General features: G+C 36.8%; 1 protein-coding gene across 1 annotated transcript; it reads right to left on the bottom strand.

Annotated features, from left to right (window-relative positions):
- Nucleotides 1–20,004: 20,004 nt before the first annotated feature.
- LOC125203919 (ATP synthase subunit delta', mitochondrial-like) lies at nucleotides 20,005–22,595 on the bottom strand. The gene is made up of 2 exons (XM_048102435.2): nucleotides 22,212–22,595; nucleotides 20,005–20,619 (listed from the first exon to the last, which is right to left on the bottom strand). Exons 1-2 carry the CDS (start codon nucleotides 22,476–22,478, stop codon nucleotides 20,275–20,277), a joined length of 612 nt encoding a protein of 203 aa, XP_047958392.2. The 5' UTR covers nucleotides 22,479–22,595; the 3' UTR covers nucleotides 20,005–20,274.
- Between the last annotated feature and the right edge of the window lie 266 nt (nucleotides 22,596–22,861).

Here is a 22,861-nt window from a genome sequence, read left to right as displayed (position 1 = left end):
GGCGCCGTTGCCGGGGAAGACAATTCACTTTGGAGTGATATCTTCAAGCGGAAAATTTTACTACTTTGTATTTTAATTGCTTTCTGTTTTTGTTTTTAGTTTTAATTTGTTAATATTTTTTATTCTTTCAGGTTTTGTATGCGAACGCGTTCTGGGAAGGACAACCTAAAACCGCTCGATCTAGAACTCGAAAAAACTCGTAGGAAAATAAGAAGTGAAAATGGATCAGGTTCAATGGGTGACAAAACAAACCTCGAGAAGTTGCAAGAGATGGTGCAGCTATTGTTGGATGAGAGAGACGCGGAAAGGGCAGCCCGCGAAGCACTGGAGAAGAAGAACAGAGAGATAGTACCTATGATGAACATGTTCAATCACGGGAATATGGTTGCTTTTCCCGAAGGGCCTCGTATAAATGCTAACAATTTTGAGTTACGCATGACCCTTATCCAAAGGGTCGAGCAGACTCCCTTTGTAGGTAGGGCCGCAAAAGATGCCAACCGCCATCTCTCCAAATTTGTGGAGATCGCCAACTCTCCGAAATTGAATGGTGTCGACGACGATGCCATAAGGGTAAAAATCTTTCCCTTTTCTTTAATTGATTCTGATAAAGAGTGGTTTGAGTGAATGCCCACAGAGAAGGTCTCCACATGGAAGGACATAATAGCTGCCTTCCTTGAAAAGTACTACCCGCCGGGCACTATCTTGAAGCATAAAAGCGAGATCTTCCAATTTATTCAGGGCCCTGATGAGCCCCTCTATGAGGCGTTTGCTCGTTTCAAAGCTCTTCTCCGCAAGTGCCCAACCACGGTTTTACCGTGGACCATCAGGTAGGAATCCTTTATAATGGATTTAAAGAAAGAATTTGTGCTATGTTGGATTCGGGGGCAAACGGTGGTTTCTTGAGGAAGACAGGCACGGATGCCATGGCGGTGATCGAGGAATTCGCCACCAACAGTAGAGGGTGGTTGAAAGAAAGGCACAACTCAAGGAGAGTAGCTGCTATAGAAGAGGCCGAAGAAAGCTCCTGTGCTAAGGAATTGGCCGAGCTCAGAGTTAGGGTGGACCAAATGAACACATCGAGGAAGGAGGATCCGATTCCACCAACCTCCATCATTGCGGTCTCTAAACCGGAAAGTCTTGCCCCGATAGTGGAAGAGACCAACTACATGCAAGAAGGCGGTCCCAACAGAAATTACAACAACAATTATCGCCCTAACCAAGGGGGCGGTAATTTCAATAATTATAATAGGAACCGTCCACATCCTAATCTGTCGTATTCTAACAATAATTTCTTGCAACCCCCTGCAGGATTTAATGTTAGCAAAGGAGGAGTAGTTGAACCCGTCAAGAAGGAGGAGAAGTATGACCAAGGAATCACGAAAATCCTGGAGGTAATTGCACAAGATAGAAAAATCAATGATACCAAGATCGGAGTTGTGGAGGCTAGAATTAACAATCTCGAGCAAGGGATAAACACAATCTCGACTGCCATCTCGAACATCAATTCTCAAACGGAGCAGGTCCAAAAGAAACTTGATAAGGACAAGGCAAAGGCAGCAACACGAGTGAACAATATAAACAAGAAGTGGGTGGCAAAGCAAAAATCTGGGGACCGCCCCGCGCCTGGCGGAGCCGCTGCAACCACCGCAGCGGGCCGCCGCTGACCCACCGACTGCAGTCTGCCCAACCGCCGGCGGACCGCCGCGCACCCCGCGGCGGACCGCCATTGAGTCGGCAAAATCGTCCACAAAGCAGGAGCTCGTGCGGCACAACGGGATTGTATTCCATTTTCAGCCAAAGAGGAAGTTCAAGCTTGAAGAGACTGTCCAAGCAATTCCTTAATATGTTTTGTAAGGTCCATAATAACATCCCTCTTGTTGAATCATTGCAGGAGATACCAAAGTATGCAAAGCTATTAAGGGAGACGGTGATGAGGAAGAAGAAGCCGACTAAAGCCAACCTTAAGCTACCAAATCATTGCAGTGAGATCATCCAAAAGGTTAGGGCAGTGAAGCAGGGAGATCCGGGCCAATTCATCATTTACAGTCCGGGAACCAGACAGAAGATCCGTGGTTTTGTACTAAAGATCTTCACGTGGAGAAGGCGCTAGCTATCTTCGATTCTTTGGAGAATCATCAAGGTATAATGGCTAAACCGTAGAAATGCATGTTTTAGGTTTCAATTAATTTAAATCATGTTTTATTTGAGTTATGAGAATGATACATGTGATAATTACGCGAATAGAATTTGTCTAAATAATCTGCTAAATAGATCAGAATTATTATGTAATTGATTTATGTGACAGTTCCTTCACCTTCTTTCAGCTACGCCATTCTGCTGGGGTGCCCCCGGCGCAGTCAGTTGGGATTAAATTCCCTCTAGTGATAAGTAGTCCAAAAAACTCGGCACTAAGGTACTCGCGTCCGCGATCAGATCGCATGCTTTTGATACGTTTTCCATGATGTGTCTCCGCATAAGCCTTAAACTCTTTGAACTTGTCAAAAGATTCAGACCTGAAACGCATCAAATAAACATATCCAACTTTCGAGTAATCATCAATACAAGTGATGAAATAGCCAAAGCCGCCTCTTGCCTCGGTTGACATTGGTCCACACACATCATTATGAATGAGTTCTAGTACTTCATTGGCCCTATTGCCTTTCACCCTAAAAGGTCTCTTAGTCATCTTGCCTTCTAAGCAGGATTCACACGTGGAGAACGACTCAGTATCTAGACCTTTAAGAAGGTCTTGGTCCACGAGAGTTTGAATCCTTCTTCGGTTGGCATGACCAAGTCTAAGGTTCCATAAGTACGTTCCATTCATTGAACTTGAAGGTTCCTTTCTTTTCCTAGAAATTTTCGATGCATTATTGAGTTCTAATTTGCGATTATTAAATTGTGTAGATATGATTGCGTACAAATTGTTTTCCATGATACCACGAAAGATATAAGAACCATCTTTCTTAATAACACTTCATTAAAAGATATCGAATATCCATCAAAAATCAATTTAGAAACTGAAATTAAATTTCTTCTAAAAGAAGGTACCAACAAAACATTCTTCAAAACCAAAAATCTATCACTACTAAAACGCAAATAAACGTCTCTCACTACTACGGCCGCCACTTTAGTAGCATCACCCAGCTGGACCTCGATCTCACTATAATATAGCTGTCTTCTCACCTTCATTAAGTCAGGATCAAAACAAATATGATCAGTGGCTCCAATGTCAATAACCTAAGTATGAGATGAAGTCGAAGCCAAACATGACTCGACAACTAGAGCTTGGTGCATACGTGTAGCCTTACCCTTTTTGGGGCAGTCTGGCTTCCAATGCATCTTCTCATTTTCCTGTTTGCTTCTTGCCTAACCTCGTCTTCCTCTTTCCCTTAGCTTCCTTAGCTACGACCTGGTTCACAATTTCTTCCTTCCTGCGCCAGGCCTAGGGCCAGAGGAACGATGTGTCGAACTAACCATCGCAGCCTTAGCTTGGTTCATGAGATCTTCTGCCAATCGAAGTTCAGTCAACAACTCAGCCAAGGTGTAGTTTCTTTTGTTCATCTCAAAGTTGAGCTTGAACTGCTGAAAGCTAGGGGGCAGACTCTGAAGGATGATAGTAACTTGGGACTCGACATCAATGACGCCTCCCAAAACCTCAATTTGATTGAGGTGGCTCATCATCTCGAGGACATGGTCCCGCACAGAAAAGCCTTCCTTCATAGTCTTTGCCATGATACTCCGAAAGGCTTAAGAATTAGCCGTTCGATCCTGAGTACCAAAGAGGTTTGTGAGATTTTGCATAATATAGGCGGCAGTGGCCATGGCAGCATGCTGATGTCTAAGAACTGTTGACATGGAGGCCAACATATAACACTTAGCCATCTCATTCACCTTATGCCACCGTTTATGTGCATCTATAACTATCTGTGCGGCATTAGCCGCCGGCACGGTGGAGTAGTGAGCACAAACTTGTACTCTTCAGCCGTGAGAACGATGTCCAAATTTTGTTTCCATTCAATGTAATTTTGGCCCTCGAGTTTGTTTTCTTTAAGAATTGCAGATAGAGGATTGAGTGACATTCTGACGATTTTGTTTGCAATGCAAAACATAATATTTACTATTTGTCATAAACTTATGTAATGAAGTTGAAGAGATTAACCATAAAACTTTTCAAATTCTTATAACTGTAAAATTAAAATTTTTAACTCTCAAGTAGAGGTCAATACGCATTAAAATTTTAACATTTTTACTGGTCACAACACCGACGAATAGTCCAGAGACCGCAGCACGGCATGGCCGCCAAATGTTTCCTAAGTAAGACCATCAGATTTAGCATTACAGTATCTTGTTTCTACAACACACTCCCATAACAATGCTCATGAGTTGATAACAAGACCAAGCTATCTCGTGGATTCTCTTTGGACTTCTGAAACTCGGAATTTCTTAGGATTATTGTCCTCACAGCATGAGTGGCGATAATATTGGAAACTACTTTCTAGTCCATACTATTCACATGTGAGACGTCGACCTATACGAACTCGCTATTTCTTAGGATTATTGTCCCCACAGCATGGGTGGCGATAAGATTCAGAAAGTAGCTTCGTAAGTTGTGGACCAATTGATGGAGACCATATACAAACATAGTTCGTAATTATCGCTTAGATATTTGAGTTATGGTTTTTCATTAATTATCCTTAGCCTTAGTGCAGATTAAAGGCTAAATTAAATTATGTTGGCATTTAATTGACTGGATAATTAAAACTTTTATTATCTTTTAAACATCTTATTAAAGGATAATATATTAATTACTAAAATAATTAAATTATTTATATCTTGAACTGACATGAATAAATAAACTTAAATTAATTCCTTATTAAGATTGGGAACATAATAATATTATATTATTTAATGAAATTCTACACATCTATCCTTATTATGATTCAAAATATATAATAATTAGGAAACTATTAAATTATTCTTGTCCATATCATCTAGGAATAAAATAAAAATATTTATTTCCATAGATATAGTCAATTATCCAAATATTCCTAAAATCTAGGGAAATCTTTCCAAAATATTTTATTTCCATTAAATAATACTCCCTCGGTCCCCTATTAGGAGTCACACTTCCGTTTCTGCACTCGTTTTATAAAAATGATAATAAATAGTTAAAGTTTTCTCTACATTATTCTCTCTCTTACTTTACCATTTCTCCACTTTAACTATTTATTATCATTTTTATAAAACGAGTGCAGAAACGGAAGTGTGACTCCTAATGCGAGTCGGAGGGAGTAATATTTTTAATGATATCTTTTAATTTAGGAATTAAATAATCATTAAAATAATAATCCATCGTTATCTCGTGATCGAGTTTAGCACGATCAACGACGACGAATATCTGCCGGGATTCGCTCGCCGGAACGGCGATTTGGTCTTCCAGCTATTGCCGGCAGCCCGCGTGAAACGCGGCTTCTTCCTTTCTCCTTCTCCGACGCGAATGCGACGAATTCTCCCTCCGTCGACGTCAGCCTTTGCTCGGCGATAGTCGCGCTTCTCCGGCGAACTCCCTTTGTCGCCGTTCGTCCTCGCCAGAACCAGCAGCCGCCGCGAGCGGCGTCGCAGCTCTCGGTTCAGCGACGATCGGACGAGTAGCGGCTTCCGACAACCACCTCCACCGTCGTCCGCCGTCAAATCTGGGGAAGGCAGGGGCCGCGCTCTTGCCGGTGGCGTGGACGAGCCCTCGCTCGTTTTCACGTCGCCTATGATCGCTCCACACTCCCACTCGATTGGCGCAATTTCCGAAGCTACTCTGGGACTGGTAGTCTCGCCGGCGGCGTGCATGAGTCCACCCTCGTCTGCACGCGCTTCGCCGGTTGATCACCTCCCTAGCTCCCACTCCTCGACAACCCTACTTCGATCGCATGTAGCGTGATTTTCTCGACGCAAGCGCCGATGAATCGCACGTCTCGTGCGTTCGAAATATTTGAGTTCTTTGTTTCGAATGTTCTTAAGTTCGTCATAACAAGAAGGATAAAGAACATGCTTTGAAAAAAAAACGCATGAATACATGAATTTCGCGAAATTTAAATTCAAATAATCAGAGCCAAAGACTTGCTCTGATACCAATTAAAGGGACAGGCAGCAGAAGCGTGCGTTAATTTCAATTCAAATAAATCAGATAATCAAGATCTATTTAGTCGATTATTTAGACAAATTCTATTCGCGCAATATCACATGTATCATGCTCATAACTCAAATAAATCATGCTTTAAATTAACTAAAATCTAAAACATGCTTTTCTACGGTTTAGCTATTTTACCTTGATGATTCTCCAAAGACTCGAAGATAGCTAGCGCCTTCTATACGTGAAGATCTTTAATACTAAACCACGTATCTTTTATCTGGTTCTCGAACTGTAAACTGAGTGATGTGAATTTGGAGTGTGGGTGGATGAATAATGTGGAGAAATAGAATTTAAAGAAAGGGGAAGAAGTGGATGCTAGAGTTAGAAAGAAAAAGAATGAAAGAATGAAAAGAGGAATCATATGTTATGTAGAATATTGTGTCTGACTCGCCTCAGCGGTCGCTGACTGCAATACAGGGTCTGAGGATGGTTTGTCCTCACTGTTCTTCTTTCGGTGGGCCGCTGAGTTCGATGCAGCGGACCGCTAGCCCTGCTCCAGAAAGTTTTTTTTTTTCAAAACGAAAATAAAAAACGAAGGGTACTAAAAAAAAACTATTACTAGCTTTAGTTCTACGGAGGAAAACTTCAGCTCTACGGAGGAAAAACAAACTAATCGAGAAAATTAACAAAAACTAGAAAGCAATCAACATGGAACATTATATCTCACCCACGCTCTACGGAGCTTATCAAGTGTTGCAGTAGAAGATTTTGCAAACACAGAATGTGACAATGGACACATAATATTGAACCCACACAAATTGTACCTCAGATATTTTGGTCAACTTCTTAGCTTGAACTTGGATTTTTCGGTTTTGCTCCAGCTTTTCCTCCATGCATGACTTAATTGTGAATCCTCACCAAAATCAGATTTGTTAGCAATAAAAGGAATTAACATTATAGACAGAGAGGGTTAGAAAGAATTAACTACAACTTTGTTTGTCTCATCTTCTTCATCTTCATGGGGAGGCATGGTCATGGTGTCAGTGCTAGGAAACTGCGATTCTGGGAACTGACTTTCAGGCAGCGGACCGCTGCAAAGTGGTGCAACGGCCGCTGGTGGCTGCCCTTCATCTGTGTCCGAGTAAGGCTCGGCTGGCTGTGAAGTTCCCGGCGGACCACTGTGAAGATGCGGGACGCTGAGGACGATCAACGGCTGGCGATGAATAAGTTTGTTTCTTCTCTGTCACTATTGTAGTGGCCAAAATCCTCATATTGTATTCCAAGTCTCCCACTTGTGCGACAAAACTTGCCACTCCTTGCTCTAAAAGGTCGGTGTGTCTTTCCAAATTCATCAACCTCTGATTAGTCACCTTCATATTTTCTTGTACCTCGATGAAGCAAATTTCTAATAGTTCCTCCCAATTGGTGTGGGGCTGTTCCTCTTTCTCTTCTTCAATAATTAATTTTTCTTCAAAATATAGAAGTATCGCCTTAGTCATCATCTTGCTAATATTTTCGAGTCCTTCATTGATCTCTTTGCATTTCTTCTCCATGGACTTCATTGTGTTTTCCATTCTAATTTCTCTCCCTTGTTGTAGACTCTCCTCTCTGTGTCTTTCAAGTTCTTGTAATATGAATTCATGTCCATGGCATTTTTGCTCGGATTCATCATTGGTATATGCCCATGTCGGTTGTCTCCAATATTGAAATGCATCCATTGTTGCGCTTCTTGCTCTCCTCATGTACCTCGAAAAAAAATCAAAAGAAAAATAAAATTAAATAATATTATACTCTAAATTAGTATAATCAACCTTTCTAAAATATTAGCTTAAAGCAAGAATATTCCACGGCAACGGCGCCAAAAACTTGATGCACTTTTTATTAGCACTAAAAATACCTGCAAGTATACAGAGTAGATCTAGTATTGCCAAAAGTCAGTACCGAGTTGTCGAACACGGGGAATATAATTGCAACTGGCTATTATGTACTAAGCGTCAAATACTATCTAGAGAAACAAGAGAATTTTTGGACAAAAACAATTAAAAGAAAATAAACAACTAAATGCTATTAAATCACAAAGATAAAGTATGAGAGATATGAGAATTCTAAGGATGTGCGTTCACAATTATGGTTATACAAATTTGATAAGGCTAATTTCATGCATTGGTTATGGGGTTATATTCAAGAAATCGCCAGATCCAAGAAGGAAGGAAGAAAATCACCTGGTGAAGGAGTTTGGCGAGAAAGTGAGCAGAAAAGGAAAAAATTACCAGACGGGAGAGATTGCTAGATGGAGGGAAAAGAAGGGAATTCAAGAAGATTCCAGAAGATCACCTCCACGTCTATAAATAGAGAGCACGCAACACACATGAAAGGATCTCTCACATTTTGCTCTTAGCTCACTTTCACACACTTCTACACACACTTGGGGGTTATCGGAAATTCATGGGGTTGGGGTTCGTCTTTTGAGTTGCTGTTGTGAACCACCGTCTCCACGTGAGGCGAAGAAACAATCTACTGCTTTCGTTTTAATTTCTGTTCTGAATTTCCCCGAGTCTTCGTTGTTCGAAGCTCGGCGTTGTTTTGTTGTTGAATCCTTGTTGAATTCTGAATCGTTTAGCTATGAAATTTCATGTTCTGTTTTCGTTTTATATTTGCGTTGCTTGTTGCTTTACCTTGGATGTTTTTTGCACTTGATTTGTATTTTTGAATTTGGATTGTGTTGGAATTGTAGTTGATCGGATGAATTTGGTTAGATCGGAGTGATCGGAGATGGAATATGCCGTGATTTGTTGTGGATGGCTTGGATCCGGGGCGGATGAAGCATCCGATGTTTAGATCTGTTGAATTCTGCATGGTTATTTGTATTTTTTCGACGTTCGAATCGTCATGTTCTGTTTGAATCTGGGTTGTTGCTCTGTTTCATTCATGTTTATGCTTGAACCGGTTGAAAATATGAAGATGGATGTTAGTTAAATTCACAGTTAGTTATTTGCAGCCTTTCATTTGTACCTTTGCTGTTTTTGGAAATGGTCCCCATAGTCTGTTCTTTGTCTGTCTAGCTGTTAGAGTAGATCATGTGCACTTCCCGAGTCTGGTAGTTAAGTTCTAAATCCAAGTTTGCGTGGTAGTAGCCAAACCAGTCCAAAGTCCTCTTAACTCTCACTCGCGTCCTATCTATCTCAGTGGGTTCGACCCTTGCTTCTCTATGCTAGTTACAGTGTAGTGGGTTGAGGTATTATTTTCTTTGACAGCAGGCTGAAGGTGAGTCCAACGACCATAATCTTCCTAGTTATCGAGTTCCTAGATCTTGCAGTCTAGTAAATTTCCTTGACCTGAGGATTATGAATTAATTGATATGTGCTGTGCTCTCAACCCGACCTCTCAAATGGCGCCGTTGCCGGGGATGGATGGCGTAGTTTGTGTGAGTGTTCAGAGATTTTGGCGTATATAGTTTTGATTTTCTTTTTTGTTTTTCTTTCTTTTCAGTTTATGAGCAGAGGCTCACGGTTTGGAAACTGGAGTAACTCGTCTGGGTCAAGGAACGTTCAGTTCAGGTGGCAGGTCAAGGAGTCAACATCTACGGTCACCACCAGATCGGGGTTAACGACAGGAAATCCATTTCCATTTGGTTCAGACAGTGACGAAGATTGGAATTCGTCAGGCAGAGAGGACCCTATGTCATCAAAACAGAGTACTCAGAAACAGAGGAGGAAGCAGAGTTGATCCTGATCCTGAGATCGGTTCGCTCACTGCACATCTAGATGGCGAACCAGCTAATGCTATTGTTTCAAATCAGCGGTCCATCGACATAAAGACAAACGTGCTAGGCTTTCTACTTACTTTTGCAGCGCGAAGGAATGAGTGTCCATATGAGTTCCTGAACGAGTTCAGCAAGCTGTGAAGCATCCAGAAGAGGCCAAATGATGCGACGGAGGAGGACTATCGCTTACGCTCAATCTCGTTTGCTTTGAAGGGAGAAGCCAACACATGGCTGTTAAGGCTGCCACCGGACTCAATTCATACCTAGAAAGATTTCAAGTTGGAATTCCTGGATTACTTCTTCCCTTCGAACAAACAAAGTACCCTTAAGAAGGAGATTCAGGAGTGCAAGCAAGACTACGATGAGACTTTGAGTAAGTATTGGTCTTGATTTAAGGGATTACTTAATGCTTGCCCCAACCACAGGATGATGGGAGCTGAAACTTATTACCTGTTTTATGATGGAGCCAACCTCGAGTCAAAGGATTTGATGAATTCCTCGAGTGATGGGAATTTCACCAAAAATAAAGCAAGTGAAGCACGAGAAACCCTTGGGAGGTTGATCGATGCAAAGAAGACCTATGATAACCCGCGTAATCTTGTTAGAAGGAGCTCAGCAAATGCAGTGCAAGAGAAGGAAGGAGAAGGAGTGGGGGCCAGAATAGATCGATTGGAAAGGGCACTTCTCAGCGCAATTGAAAAGATGAATTCCTTTGTCTCACAGGAGAAAGAAGAAGTTTTCAGGTCAAGAAGAAAATCAACTCCAACTCTATTATGGTCTGTCAACCGATGGAGAATACCAAGCCCAGGCGAACGCTATGGGAAATTGGAATCAGAATAACCAGAATATAGGCTGGAACCAATGGAAGATTAAAGAAGCCCCATGGAGAGACAACCCTGTTTCAAATGGACTGACGGGAACCAACAACCTCAACTTCAGTATCATGGTCCAGCTGAGAACCAACAGAATTGGCCTAACCGGAATCAAGAAGGGCCGCATCACAACTGGAACTGGTTAGGGAGGAGTCAAGAAGGGCAGAATAACTGGGGCTACCAAACTCAAGGAGACCAGCCTAATTGGGGCAATAGGAACCAGAACAACCAAGGAAGCTCCTATGTGCCACCACACCAGAGAAACACCACTGGGAATTATCAGAATTTCCAGCCTAACTACCAAGAAAATCAAGGGTCAGGAAACCAGCACAACAACAATCAGGGAGGCCAAGGGAACTTCCGCCAGAATCAGGGGTGGACCAAACCATGGTCAAGGATATGGTTCATGACCTAGTCAACCCAACTTTAAACCCCAGAGGAGTCTCGACGATATGGTGCATGACCTAGTCAGCTCTCATATGCAGAACAACATGCAATCCAACAATGACGTGGTGCATAAACTTCAGGATACACAGCAGGAGCAGAAAGCTGCAATGGACATGTTGGCTAAGCAAATGTCCCAGATCGCTACTTCGTTGAGTGAGATGTGAGGGAATGAAGGAAGGATACCAGCCTCAGTGAAACCACCTGACAAGGCAAACATCAGTCAGATTACTCTGAGATCAGGGCGTGGCTATGAAGGTCCAGTGATGAAGGATGATAAAGATGTACCCCCCATGGTAAGCAAGGAGAAGGAGAGTTTAGTCCCTGACCAAAGAAGCACGGAGATAAGGAGCACCAGAGTTGAGGACGGTCTTCAGGAAGGTGATTTGGAAAGACCACTACCCCGTGTGGCTGATCCATTTTTCCTAAACCCAGAACCAGAGGTGGAGATTGAAGAAGGAAGGAAACTGGAGAGCCTTCAGTTGGAGGTTCCACAAGTGTATTAAAACGAATGAAGTCGTTTCCTTACGAGGGGAAGCTAAGAAGTAGAAGGAGGATACTGAGGACTTCATGGAGATTTTTGGTAAGCTGGAAATCAACCTGCCATTTCTGCAGGCTCTGAAGCTGCCGACCTTTAGCAAGTAAGAGAGAGGTAGAGAGAAAAGTAATTAAAGTATTGTTAGTAGTGAGTGAACCCCACCTTTATTAGAGAGAAAAGAGTTTCCAGAAAGTACATAATCTAAGAGAGAAAAAAAGTTTCCAAACTTGACACCGGCTTCCTTAAAATTATAGTACCTAGTGATCATATTCTAAAGAAAATATCTTTATTATGGATCATTTTACACAAAGTTAAATCCAATTTTTAGTATTTTCGTTAATATATAGATGTTTTAATTTGTGTATATCTTCTTGAATGAATGAGATATTGGAACTTAGGTATAAGAAGGATAATGAAAATAAAATTCAGTAGAGAATAATATAATATTGAAAAACTTGATGAAAAAGTATTTCCTCCGTCCGTTAATAAAAATCTCATATTTTACTGATTTTGAGTTTTAAATGGTTCCAATTTGTGAAATAAAGTGATAGAAAAAGTTAATGGAGTGTGAGTCTTACTTTTATATATCGATTTTATAATAAAATGTGAGTGAAGTGAGTTAATGAAATGTGAGGTCCACTTACAAAAAAATAGTACTTCATCCGTCCCTACGCAAGTGATCAAGTTCTTTTCAACACAAAATTTAAGAAAATGATGCTATCTTAAATTAAGTGGAGAGAAAATAAAGTATGAGACAAAAAAAATAAAACGAGAGATAAAGAAAAAATAAACTAATAAAGAGTTGTTTTTTGCTAAAAAAAATGATATTAATCACTTAATTTGAGACACTTATTGACGGACAAATAAAAAAAATGTTAAATGAGATATTTATTGGCTAACGAATAGAGTATATATTTTACAAAATTAAAATAATGCATAACTTAAACATCTGAGCACAAAAATCTGATAATTTTATAATTTTACTCTTCCATATTCTGGGCTTCCTTGCAAGCTTTTCGGTTCAGTCAGTACAAGCCGTTCGGGCTACGGGGCTTGTACAAATAAATATCCAAGATATGATTTCTAGTTATAAGAGCATCCCCAATCATGTCCTCAATTCAGGTCCCAAGTCCCCTCCACATCATCATTCCCCTAAATTTGAATCTCAGACTACAACTCCTCCTAGCCCTTCAGGCCCCATCCCGGACCACAACTATTAAATTACAGTATTCACAACTCTAACCTATTTTACTTGTAAAAATTGAAAATATTGAGTAATTATAATACGAAAATATCATTTTTAATTCAAAAATTGTAAATTATAATCTAGAAATTAAAAAAATTTGATCAGAGAAAATTATAAACTAGAAATTATAAATTTCATTTTTAATTCTACCACTCCCCAATTCCCAATATAAAATCTATACATATATAAAAGACGAGTTTTGGTATTCATTTAAAATATTTATAAGTTTTGGTGTTATTATGCAATATTTAAGTTATGGAATGAATATGGATATTTATGAAGTAAGGGGAGTGTTATGGAGAAATTATTCCATGGACTAGACATACGAAGGTGGATATATGATGTGGTATGTTCTACTAATAATATTTGAACAAATGGAATTCATACTTCAGCCGGAAGAAATACAGTCCCACGCAGTTAACAGCACAAATTCTTGAAGTTAAATCTCTCAATCATTTTTCAAATCAATCAAAAAAAGAGTTTTCATTACCACCAATGAAGTTAAAAGATTCGCCACTTTTTTTTATTTTCTTTGTTTTGTAATTGTTCTTTTATAATTAAATATTTTGAATTCTACATGTAGGTTTGCTAAAGTTTTATCTTGTTGGTTTTATGATCATTTTTTAACCTAGTATAATATCATTTTAATGGCATAAAAATAAGATTGTGACTTTTTAATTTAAACCTAACAATAGTAGTATTTTAATTGGCTGAGTTCATATTAAACTAAACCTAATTCAAATCTAATATAATAAATGGTACTAGTATTTTAGTAGTATTGCATTATTTCAATTAATTTGGAAGATAATTAATGGGTGATTTAAGTCGTAAAAATTGGATCTTTAATGCGTATATATACTACGCTATTGTTAGTGGCGGAGCCAGGAATTTTTCGATGGGGAGCCCAAATTTCTAATTGATAATTGTCCAGAGCCGATGAGGAATAGCAACATAAGCAATAAGGAATTGTTGAGAGGAACAAATAGATAGTGAAAATAATTGAAATATGGACAATAAAAACTATATAAACATATTTGAAGACAAAGTCAATGTGAATTAATTTACTAAATATTTTCTTAAATTATGAATATATTAGTATCTGAAATTCATTTTATAAAATTACTAGTTGTGGGAAAATCAACAAAACCTATAAATGAAAATTAAAGATGCTAGTGTTATATGTATTTACATATTCATGGAATAATAAACTAATTTTTATTCATAGACTAAAATCACAAAATGAAAGAAAATAATGATAGGGTATGTTATTTCACATATTTTTGAGGTCAAGGAATAATTTTTATATTTAAATATGTATTAGTTTAAATTTTGAAATTATAGAGAATAAATATAAATATACTAGAACGTAGTATTAAACATAAAAGAGGAATATAAAGAGGTATATTATAAAAAGCATAAAAATATGCCAATGAGGTCAGGGAATAAAAAGCATAAAGAGGTATACTATAAAAGGCATAAAAATTACAAAATGAAAGAGAATAATGATAGGGTATGTTATTTCACATATTTTTGAGGTCAAGGAATAATTTTTATATTTAAATATGTATTAGTTTAAATTTTGAAATTATAGAGAATAAATATAAATATACTAAAACATAATATGGTGGTATTAAACATAAAAGAAAATAATGATAGGGTATGTTATTTCACATATTTTTGAGGTCAAGGAATAGTTTTTATATTTAAATATGTATTAGTTTAAATTTTGAAATTATAGAGAATAAATATAAATATACTAGAACATAATATGGTAGTATTAAACATAAAAGAGGAATATAAAGAGGTACTCCCTCCGTCCCATTAAAGATGACCCACTTTTTTTTTTTGTCCCAATCAAGATGACTCATTACTTAAAATAAAAATTCTTTTATCTCTACTTTATTCCCTCTCTCTTACATTACTCTTTCCACTTAACACACAAAATAAAGTTGCATAAAATCCCGTGCCGCCCAAGAAAGGGGTCATCTTCCTTGGGACGGAGGGAGTATATTATAAAAAGCATAAAAATATGCCTTCGAGGGTCCTCGAACTCAACTCTTTCCACTTAACACACAAAATAAAGTTACATAAAATCTCGTGCCGCCCAAGAAAGGGGTCATCTTCCTTGGGACGGAGGAAGTATATTATAAAAAGCATAAAAATATGCTTTCGAGGGTCCTCGAACTCAGGTTCTGTCGGATAGAAGGCTAACCATGAAGCCAACTGAGCTAGAAACACATATGAAATAGGCTGTTTACATATATAATATATAGGGAAAGTTGAAATGGCTGAGGGGCCCAAAGGCTCCCCAGCCACAGCGTGGCTCCGCCACTGGCCATTGTATATATTATAAACAAAGAAAATAAAAAAAAGTAGCGAATCTTTGAACTCCATTGATAGCTATGAAAACTATTTTTAATTGATTTGAAAAATGACGAGAGATTTAAGTTATGTATGATTTATATATGGGAATCCAAAGTTTCCATATTCAAGAATTTGTGCTGTTAACTGCGTGGGAGTGGATTTAGTCCAGCTGGAGTGTGAATTCCATTCGTTCAAATATTATTAGTGGAGCATACCACATCATACATCCACCTTGGTAATGCCTAGTCCATGGAATATTTTCTCGAGTGTTATATTGTTAACTCAATACTTAATTGCTAAGACCATCTCCAAGGGTACACTAAAACCTAAAATGGGATAGGTATTTTGCTCCAATAGTACTCAAAAACCTATCCTATTTTTGGTTTTTGAGAAAAAATACCTATCTTTAGGTTTACACTAAACCAATACCTAAAAGTTTTTAAAATTTTGTGAGTAAAAAAGGCATAATATAGAGAATATTTTTTTAAGTTTGAGTTTAGTGTAAATGGTTGGAGTAAAATCAATATTTAGTGTGTGATTTACACTAAAATGAGTTTGAGTTTAGTGGAATGGTTGGAGATGCTCTAATTACAATTAAATAATAGTAGCCATTAGATATTCAAATTAAGGTCCTAGATCATCAACCCCAAAATGTCAATATGATCAACAAAAATCGTCAATAAGGGTATTAAGGTCAATTTACAACAAATTAGTTGTAACTAACTTTTGAAAAATATCCCATAACTTTAAAACGCATATTTCTCGATTTAAATTATTTTTTCGCACAACATATATCAAATTAAAGATAATTTCATAAGGATTCTAACAAGATTTCACTTGCATATGTTCCGAAGTCAAAATTTGAAAAGATTTAAAAAAAAAATTATTTTTTCGTACAGCGCAAATGTCAACATAGTATATAAAATATGTCAATATAGTACATGTAGAATGTCAATATAAGCAATGTGTTAACATTCTCAAAGCATTGTGTTGATATTTTCGAAATACTATATTGACATTTTCATCCAAAACCCTAATTTGGTAGTTTTTTTTTTATCTTTTACGATTTAATTAATAAAAACGAAAATTACACGTGGCAAATTGTAGACCACAAATTTTCTAAAATCCTATAATCTTAACTTAGTTGTAGTTAGCAATTAAATGATTAGTTAGCAATTGATCACTCCATAAGGGAATAATTGGTATAAATTGAGCTGTTACATGCGTTTTTGGAGTTATTGGTATAAATTAAGCCGTTATCCATTGCAAAATTATTTATGATGAATGGATATCTAAATTTTGCGGATATTATATTCAAATGTCAAATAAATTATGAAACATACTAAGCAATAAGTTATGCGTATTTTAATGACTATATTGTTAACTATATTAAATGCTATTTATAATTATTTATATTCTATTGTTATAAATTAATTTAAAAAAATTGATTGGTGGAATGTAATTTTTAATTTTTTTTTCTTTTATTTCTATAGACAATGCCTTTAGAAGTATTAATATCTTTGTTCAAGGATAAGTAACGATAAAAATAATTACGTACATTAGTTCTTGGTATCAAATTGGGTGCTGCAAGAAAAAACGTTTCTTATAAAGCCTTAGACTCCATTAATCAATTTTTAAATTAATTATTCAGTTTTTAACTTTTCTTTTACTTATTTATCATAATTCATGCGTGAATTTTTAAGTTTTTCTAAAGAATAGTAAACTACAAAATGAAGGTTTTAATATGAATATTTACTTATATAAACATAAATTAACGGTCAAATAATTTATGGCTACTAATAGGTGGGTTTCAAATATTTTGTTTTATATTTTTTGTCTATAAATATATGTCATTTGCATTTCCTTCTTGCTTTCTCCCATTGCATAAAAGATCGGTAGGATTCTTACTCTTTTGTTAATAATAGCATATTTTTGTTCATCTATTCTATCCACTTTTTGTATGATTATTATGTTACTAATATTGTGGTCTTACTATAGGAAGAAAACCGAAAACCATTGAATTCAGCATAACTTTGTCAACGGAGACGGAGTAACAAAGACGGTGGATATATAATCCTGTGAGAGAGAGTGAAAGGCGAAGACCTGAAGCCCGAGACATAAGCTGTGGAGAGATAGTCATGTGAGAGAAGGTGAAATAAAAACAACACTTGTAAATCCAATTTTGATGATCATTCTCTGTTTGAGTGATGTTAGTTCATATATATAAGCTTTTTCTCAATATTAGTTTGTTTTATTTTTGTTAGTTTTGTTTTAATTTTTTTGTTTTAGTTATAATAGATATTTTTTTATAATAGAAATAGCAGAAGTTGTATGATAATGGTTTTCATATTCGTTGTCAATTTCGCCACTTTCATAGTTTTAAAGTAAGAAAACACCCAAAGTTAACGAAATGTCGAGAGAAAGCAAATTAAGAAGATGAAGAGCACAAATTAAGGTGGAATATAAGGTCAACAATAGATTAGGAGAGAAATAAGCATGAGAGAAAAGTTGCAGCGCTCTGATGGTGTATTTGGTTGGATTTGTACTTACTATTTCTTTTTCTTCATTTTACTATTTGTATCATTGTAATTAAGGATGTTTATCTTTTTTCTTTTTATGGCGATTTCATTGTCCTCCTAATATTTTTTAAGTTGTATATAATAAATATTTTATATCTATTTCATATTAATAGTATTTTAGTATTGAAGTGTGTATGTTGTTAAGGACATGATTTTTTATTTTTTAATTTTATGTAATTATATTGTTTCATATTTTATTTAGTTTATTTACAATCCAAAATTAATAGAATGAATATTTTAGGTCGCGCATGGCGCGGGGTTAACACTAGTTATAATTATACTCTACTTCCCAATTCCCGATATAAAATTATAATCAAAATTTATACTCCCAATTCCCAACATTAAAAGTAATGCTTCTCTCCCTCTTCCTCTCCCTAGGGCTGGCAAATCGTGCGGATTGAGTTGCTATCGGATCAACCCAATATCAACCCAACCTTATCGGGTCCCAATCCAACCCAAATCATCGTATTCTTATCGGGTTCAACCCAAACAGATTCGTGTCGGATTCGTGCGGATTTCGTGTCATCCAAAAAAATATCGGTCATCTTTTAATGATAGTAAGTTACAACAAAATATAAACTCTATACGATAATGACAGACATATGATATTATATATTTAAAATTTTATATTACACGATAAAATAAATATTAAAAAATTAAAATAATTAATTTAAATAATTTTTAAATGTAAATAATAAAATTAAAGTATATTAAAATTAAATCTAACTAATAAAGTTAAAATAATTATTTTTTAATAAAATTTAAGTATGTAGTACTCCCTCCGTCCCAAGGAAGATGACCCCTTCCTTGGGCGGCACGGGATTTTATGCAGTTATATTTTGTGTGGTAAGAGGAGAGAGTAAAGTAGGAGAGAGGGAATAAAGTAGAGATAAAGGTGTTTCCATTTTAAGTAATGGGTCATCTTGATTGGGACAAACCAAAAAGGAAAGTGAGTCATTTTCAATGGGACGGAGGGAGTAATATTTTTTATCATAAAAAATAGTAATAATAGTATTAATCATATTTTTACTAATAAAATTATAATTATAATATTTTTTTAATTAATAAAAATAATTAAAATTTAATATATTATTTTAATTAATAGAAATAATCAAAATAATCATTTTTTTTCTTAACGGATAACCCAACCCGACCCAACCCAACCCAAAATTTTCGGGTTCTTATTGGGTCGACCATATAAAGACCCAAATCCTAAACGTGTGTGTTCGTGTCGGGTTAACTTCTTGCGGATTCATGTCAGATTATTGTGTCGGATAAAAAATTGTCAGCCCTACCTCTCCATCTTCTTCCTCTCCATTTCCTCTTCCATTTCTTCAAGGAATTTAATTCCAACTGCAAAAAATAAAAATTAGGGGACTTGCGGCCCGGCCCGAAGACATCCAACGCCGGGCCGAGACTCGCATCTGCGTCACGGGCATGGCTAACCCTGAGCCGGGCCGGACCCTGGGCGCAGCCCCGGGACGCGACTGCATCACCGAGACCGTCCCAATCCAGAAAATCATGACGTTTAACGCTGGGCCACGGGCCGGGACCCAAGTGCGGTTCGGCCGGCAGCTTGGGGATGCTCTAACAATTCACTAGCAGCTCTCATTTTTTTATAATTTATTTGGACCAACCCATAAATTTGAATTTGAATTTGAATTAGAATTAGGATTAATATTATAAAAAAACATATATTGGGTTATTAACAATTAGGTGATTATAAAGGCTCTTCGTTTCTGGTCTCGCACCACTGGAAATTCAAGAACGTCCTATTTGAAATGCCTTCTATATCTCAAGACATGACAATTTTTTTGGTAGAGTAGATAACTTATCTTGAGATCAAATTCTATGAACAAAAATATTAAGCGCATGTTTGGTAGGATAGTTAATGAAATTCTATGCAAAAATGACTTTATTGATAAAATACGATCCCTAGATGAGTTATTAAGCATACCAAACATGATTTTTACATCTCTTACTAATGTAGTTTTTGAAGTTGGATGTCATATAAATCTATGAATGCATATAGTTTTGCAAACAAGGAGTTTTGATCAACATTCTAGTGTATTCATTGACCACAAAATAGAAAAGCTCCATCATAAACTCACATAGTTAAAAATACAAGACCTTAAAATGAGACCATCCAATTGTAAATTTGTTTTCTGGCTACAACCACCAGATCACAAGTTAAGGGAAATGCATCAAAGCCAGTATTTATTTCATAAAACCCTATAAAGAAAACTCAAGAGATCTAAAAGTTCGATCAACAAGCATAAGGCCTTGAAAAAAGGGGGACAAAAAGAATCCACAGAAGCAGAAATAAATCAATTCCGGGGTAACTTTAACCTGTAAGGGCAGCATTGAGAGCGCTGTGTACGTCTATGCCAATTTGTGCTTCAGCTTTCTCCACATCGGTTGATGCTGTGTTTAGCTTTTGTTGAAAATCTGCGAGGCCTTTCTGAACCAGATTTGGGTCTAGGCGGTCTACAGGTGTGGCCTCAATAGCAATTATATCTGCAACAGAGTTTGCATGGACAAAAGCAAACCCGCTGCTGAGGAAATATTTGGTCACATCATTGCCTTCATGAACTGATAATATCCCAGGTTTTAGCTCTGCAATTGTAGCCACATGACCAGGTAAAACACCCATTTGTCCCGTAGTTGCTGGTACTATGACCATATCAACCTGTATAAAAGCAGAGACACATTCATCACTTTACATGTTCGCTTCTAGGCTATATCAACACTCAAATCACACCAGTGAACGGAACAATGAATAAGTGTAATTTATAATACATTGATTATATTATTCCAATAAATTTAAAGGATCCAGGAATTGATAGCTATAAGTTCAACTAAGGTCTATTAAGCAACATAGTAGCATTTGCAGATAATATAAAACACAGAAATTTTCCATCTTGGCAAACAAATTAACCATTAACTGTTCTACAGTATTTCCGTGATTGAAAATGAGTGATGAGATGTTAGCTGCATTGACTTGAAGGTAATAGTCATTAGCATGGAATAGAGAATGAATGTTGGATTAAATAGTATGAGTATATCGTTCACAGTGATTGTAGGTATCTCAAATGAATGAGAACAGACAATTCAACAAGTAACTTTTACTAGAGCTCCTAATGATTGGCAGAATAACACCTAAGACATCTTAGCTCCTAAAATAATGTAATCATCGAAGAGTGGAAATTAGATTTGGACATAAATATAGAATTCACTTAGCAAGAAAACGAATAAGAATCAAAATTTCACAACTCTTCCCTAAGACAGAGCAGGGGCACAATTGAGAACACAGCACAAACACAGGTAACCCATAAGATTGACTGAAATAAGTAAGGAGAAAATCTCTAATTTGCTTATTAAAAATACAAATGTACGTAGTTGACAATGGAGAAAGAAATCAAAGATCATAGTTCAGAAAAATAGGTCCTAATATTCAGTGGCAACGTGAGCTCTAGGAGGGGCAATTTTGCATAAACTTATACTCCCTCCGTCCCTAAAAAATAGACTAGTTAATCCATTTTGGGTCGTCCCCCAAAATTAGATTAAGTCTCAATAAGGAAAATTTTGAACAAAAACACACTACTAATAATGTGGACCCCACAATCCACTAACACTACTTCCATTGCCTTTTTCTACCTCTCTCTTATTTTTTCCTATCTTTCTCTTACTTTACCAATTCCAAATTAAAATCCGTGCCATATAAAACTTTGTCAAATTTTGGGGGACCGAGGGAGTATTACTTTGTTCTTCAATTCTGCAAATTTATCTAAATTTCGACATATATGCCCCTTCAAAACTCCTCAAAATATCCTCACATGTTTTTACCCCTCCTAAGTTGAATTCCTAGCTCTGCACCTGCTAATAGCGAATAAAATTTCACCAAAATTTTTGTAAAAGGTCCAACATAAAACCCTAAACCTATATGCCAACTGTCCATAGGAAGAGTCTGACAAAATTAGGTTGTAAGAACCAAGCATCTTTAAGGAAATATGAACAATCCATCCTAAAAAGGTTAATGAAAAAACAAGCAATAGAAACACCTATTTCCACTTAAAAACATAAAATTGCATATCCTGGAGCTTTGGATCCAAATTTAAATAAATTAGCTAGAGATTCCGATTTTAAAATGCAGCATACAACCATAGTCACAGTAAAAGAGAAAAAAGCAATAATCATGAATAAATTAGAGACAAGAGTCAAAACCTATAATCTATCAATACCAATTCACATCAAAATATGATCACCAATAAATAAATGTACCTCTTTGGAAGATAAGACAGAATCATAAGGAAGCACCAAATTGAGAGTGAGCTTGGATGGAATGTTGGCCGGGGTGGGTGGTCGAGGCTTCATGTAGGCCGATGGGGTTTTCGGCGGGTCCAGATTCGGATTCATTTTCTTCCATGATTCCACAAACTTGGTGTCTTCGGCAGTCTCCGCCGGTAGATCGGTAGAAAACAGACGGCGCCACCTCATGGATGAGGCGGAAGCTCGGTTGAAGAGGGATCGTGAACCATGTCGCAGCATTTTGGGGGAGAGAGAGAGGAAAGGAATGACAAAATGAGATTTGCGATTTGAGAATTTTGGAGATGATATACCATCACTTCAGGCCCATTAACACGAGAGCTAGTGTAAATAATCTCATGACCCGATAAAAAGTTAAAACCTCACTCCCGTATACCTCTATCTATGTATTTATATTAGAATGCTCATTTCTCCCTTGTACACTATCCATGTTGGAGAAAAGCCCACTAGTATAAACAATTTGAAGATTAAGAACAATCTTGTTTGTTTAAATTGACGTTTACAGATGTCCATGCTTTAAGGTTAAAACACTAAAAAACAATCATGTTTTAAAATCATACTCCCTCCGTCTCCAAGAATATGCTCAGATTCAGCACGAGTTTTAT

Source organism: Salvia hispanica, chromosome 6 (genome assembly GCF_029641045.1).
Source record: "Salvia hispanica isolate PSC_SH4W2 chromosome 6, Shi_PSC_v1, whole genome shotgun sequence".
NCBI lineage: Eukaryota > Viridiplantae > Streptophyta > Magnoliopsida > Lamiales > Lamiaceae > Salvia > Salvia hispanica.
The sequence above is the reverse complement of the archived record's forward strand: the minus strand, read 5'-3'. Positions and strand labels throughout refer to the sequence as shown.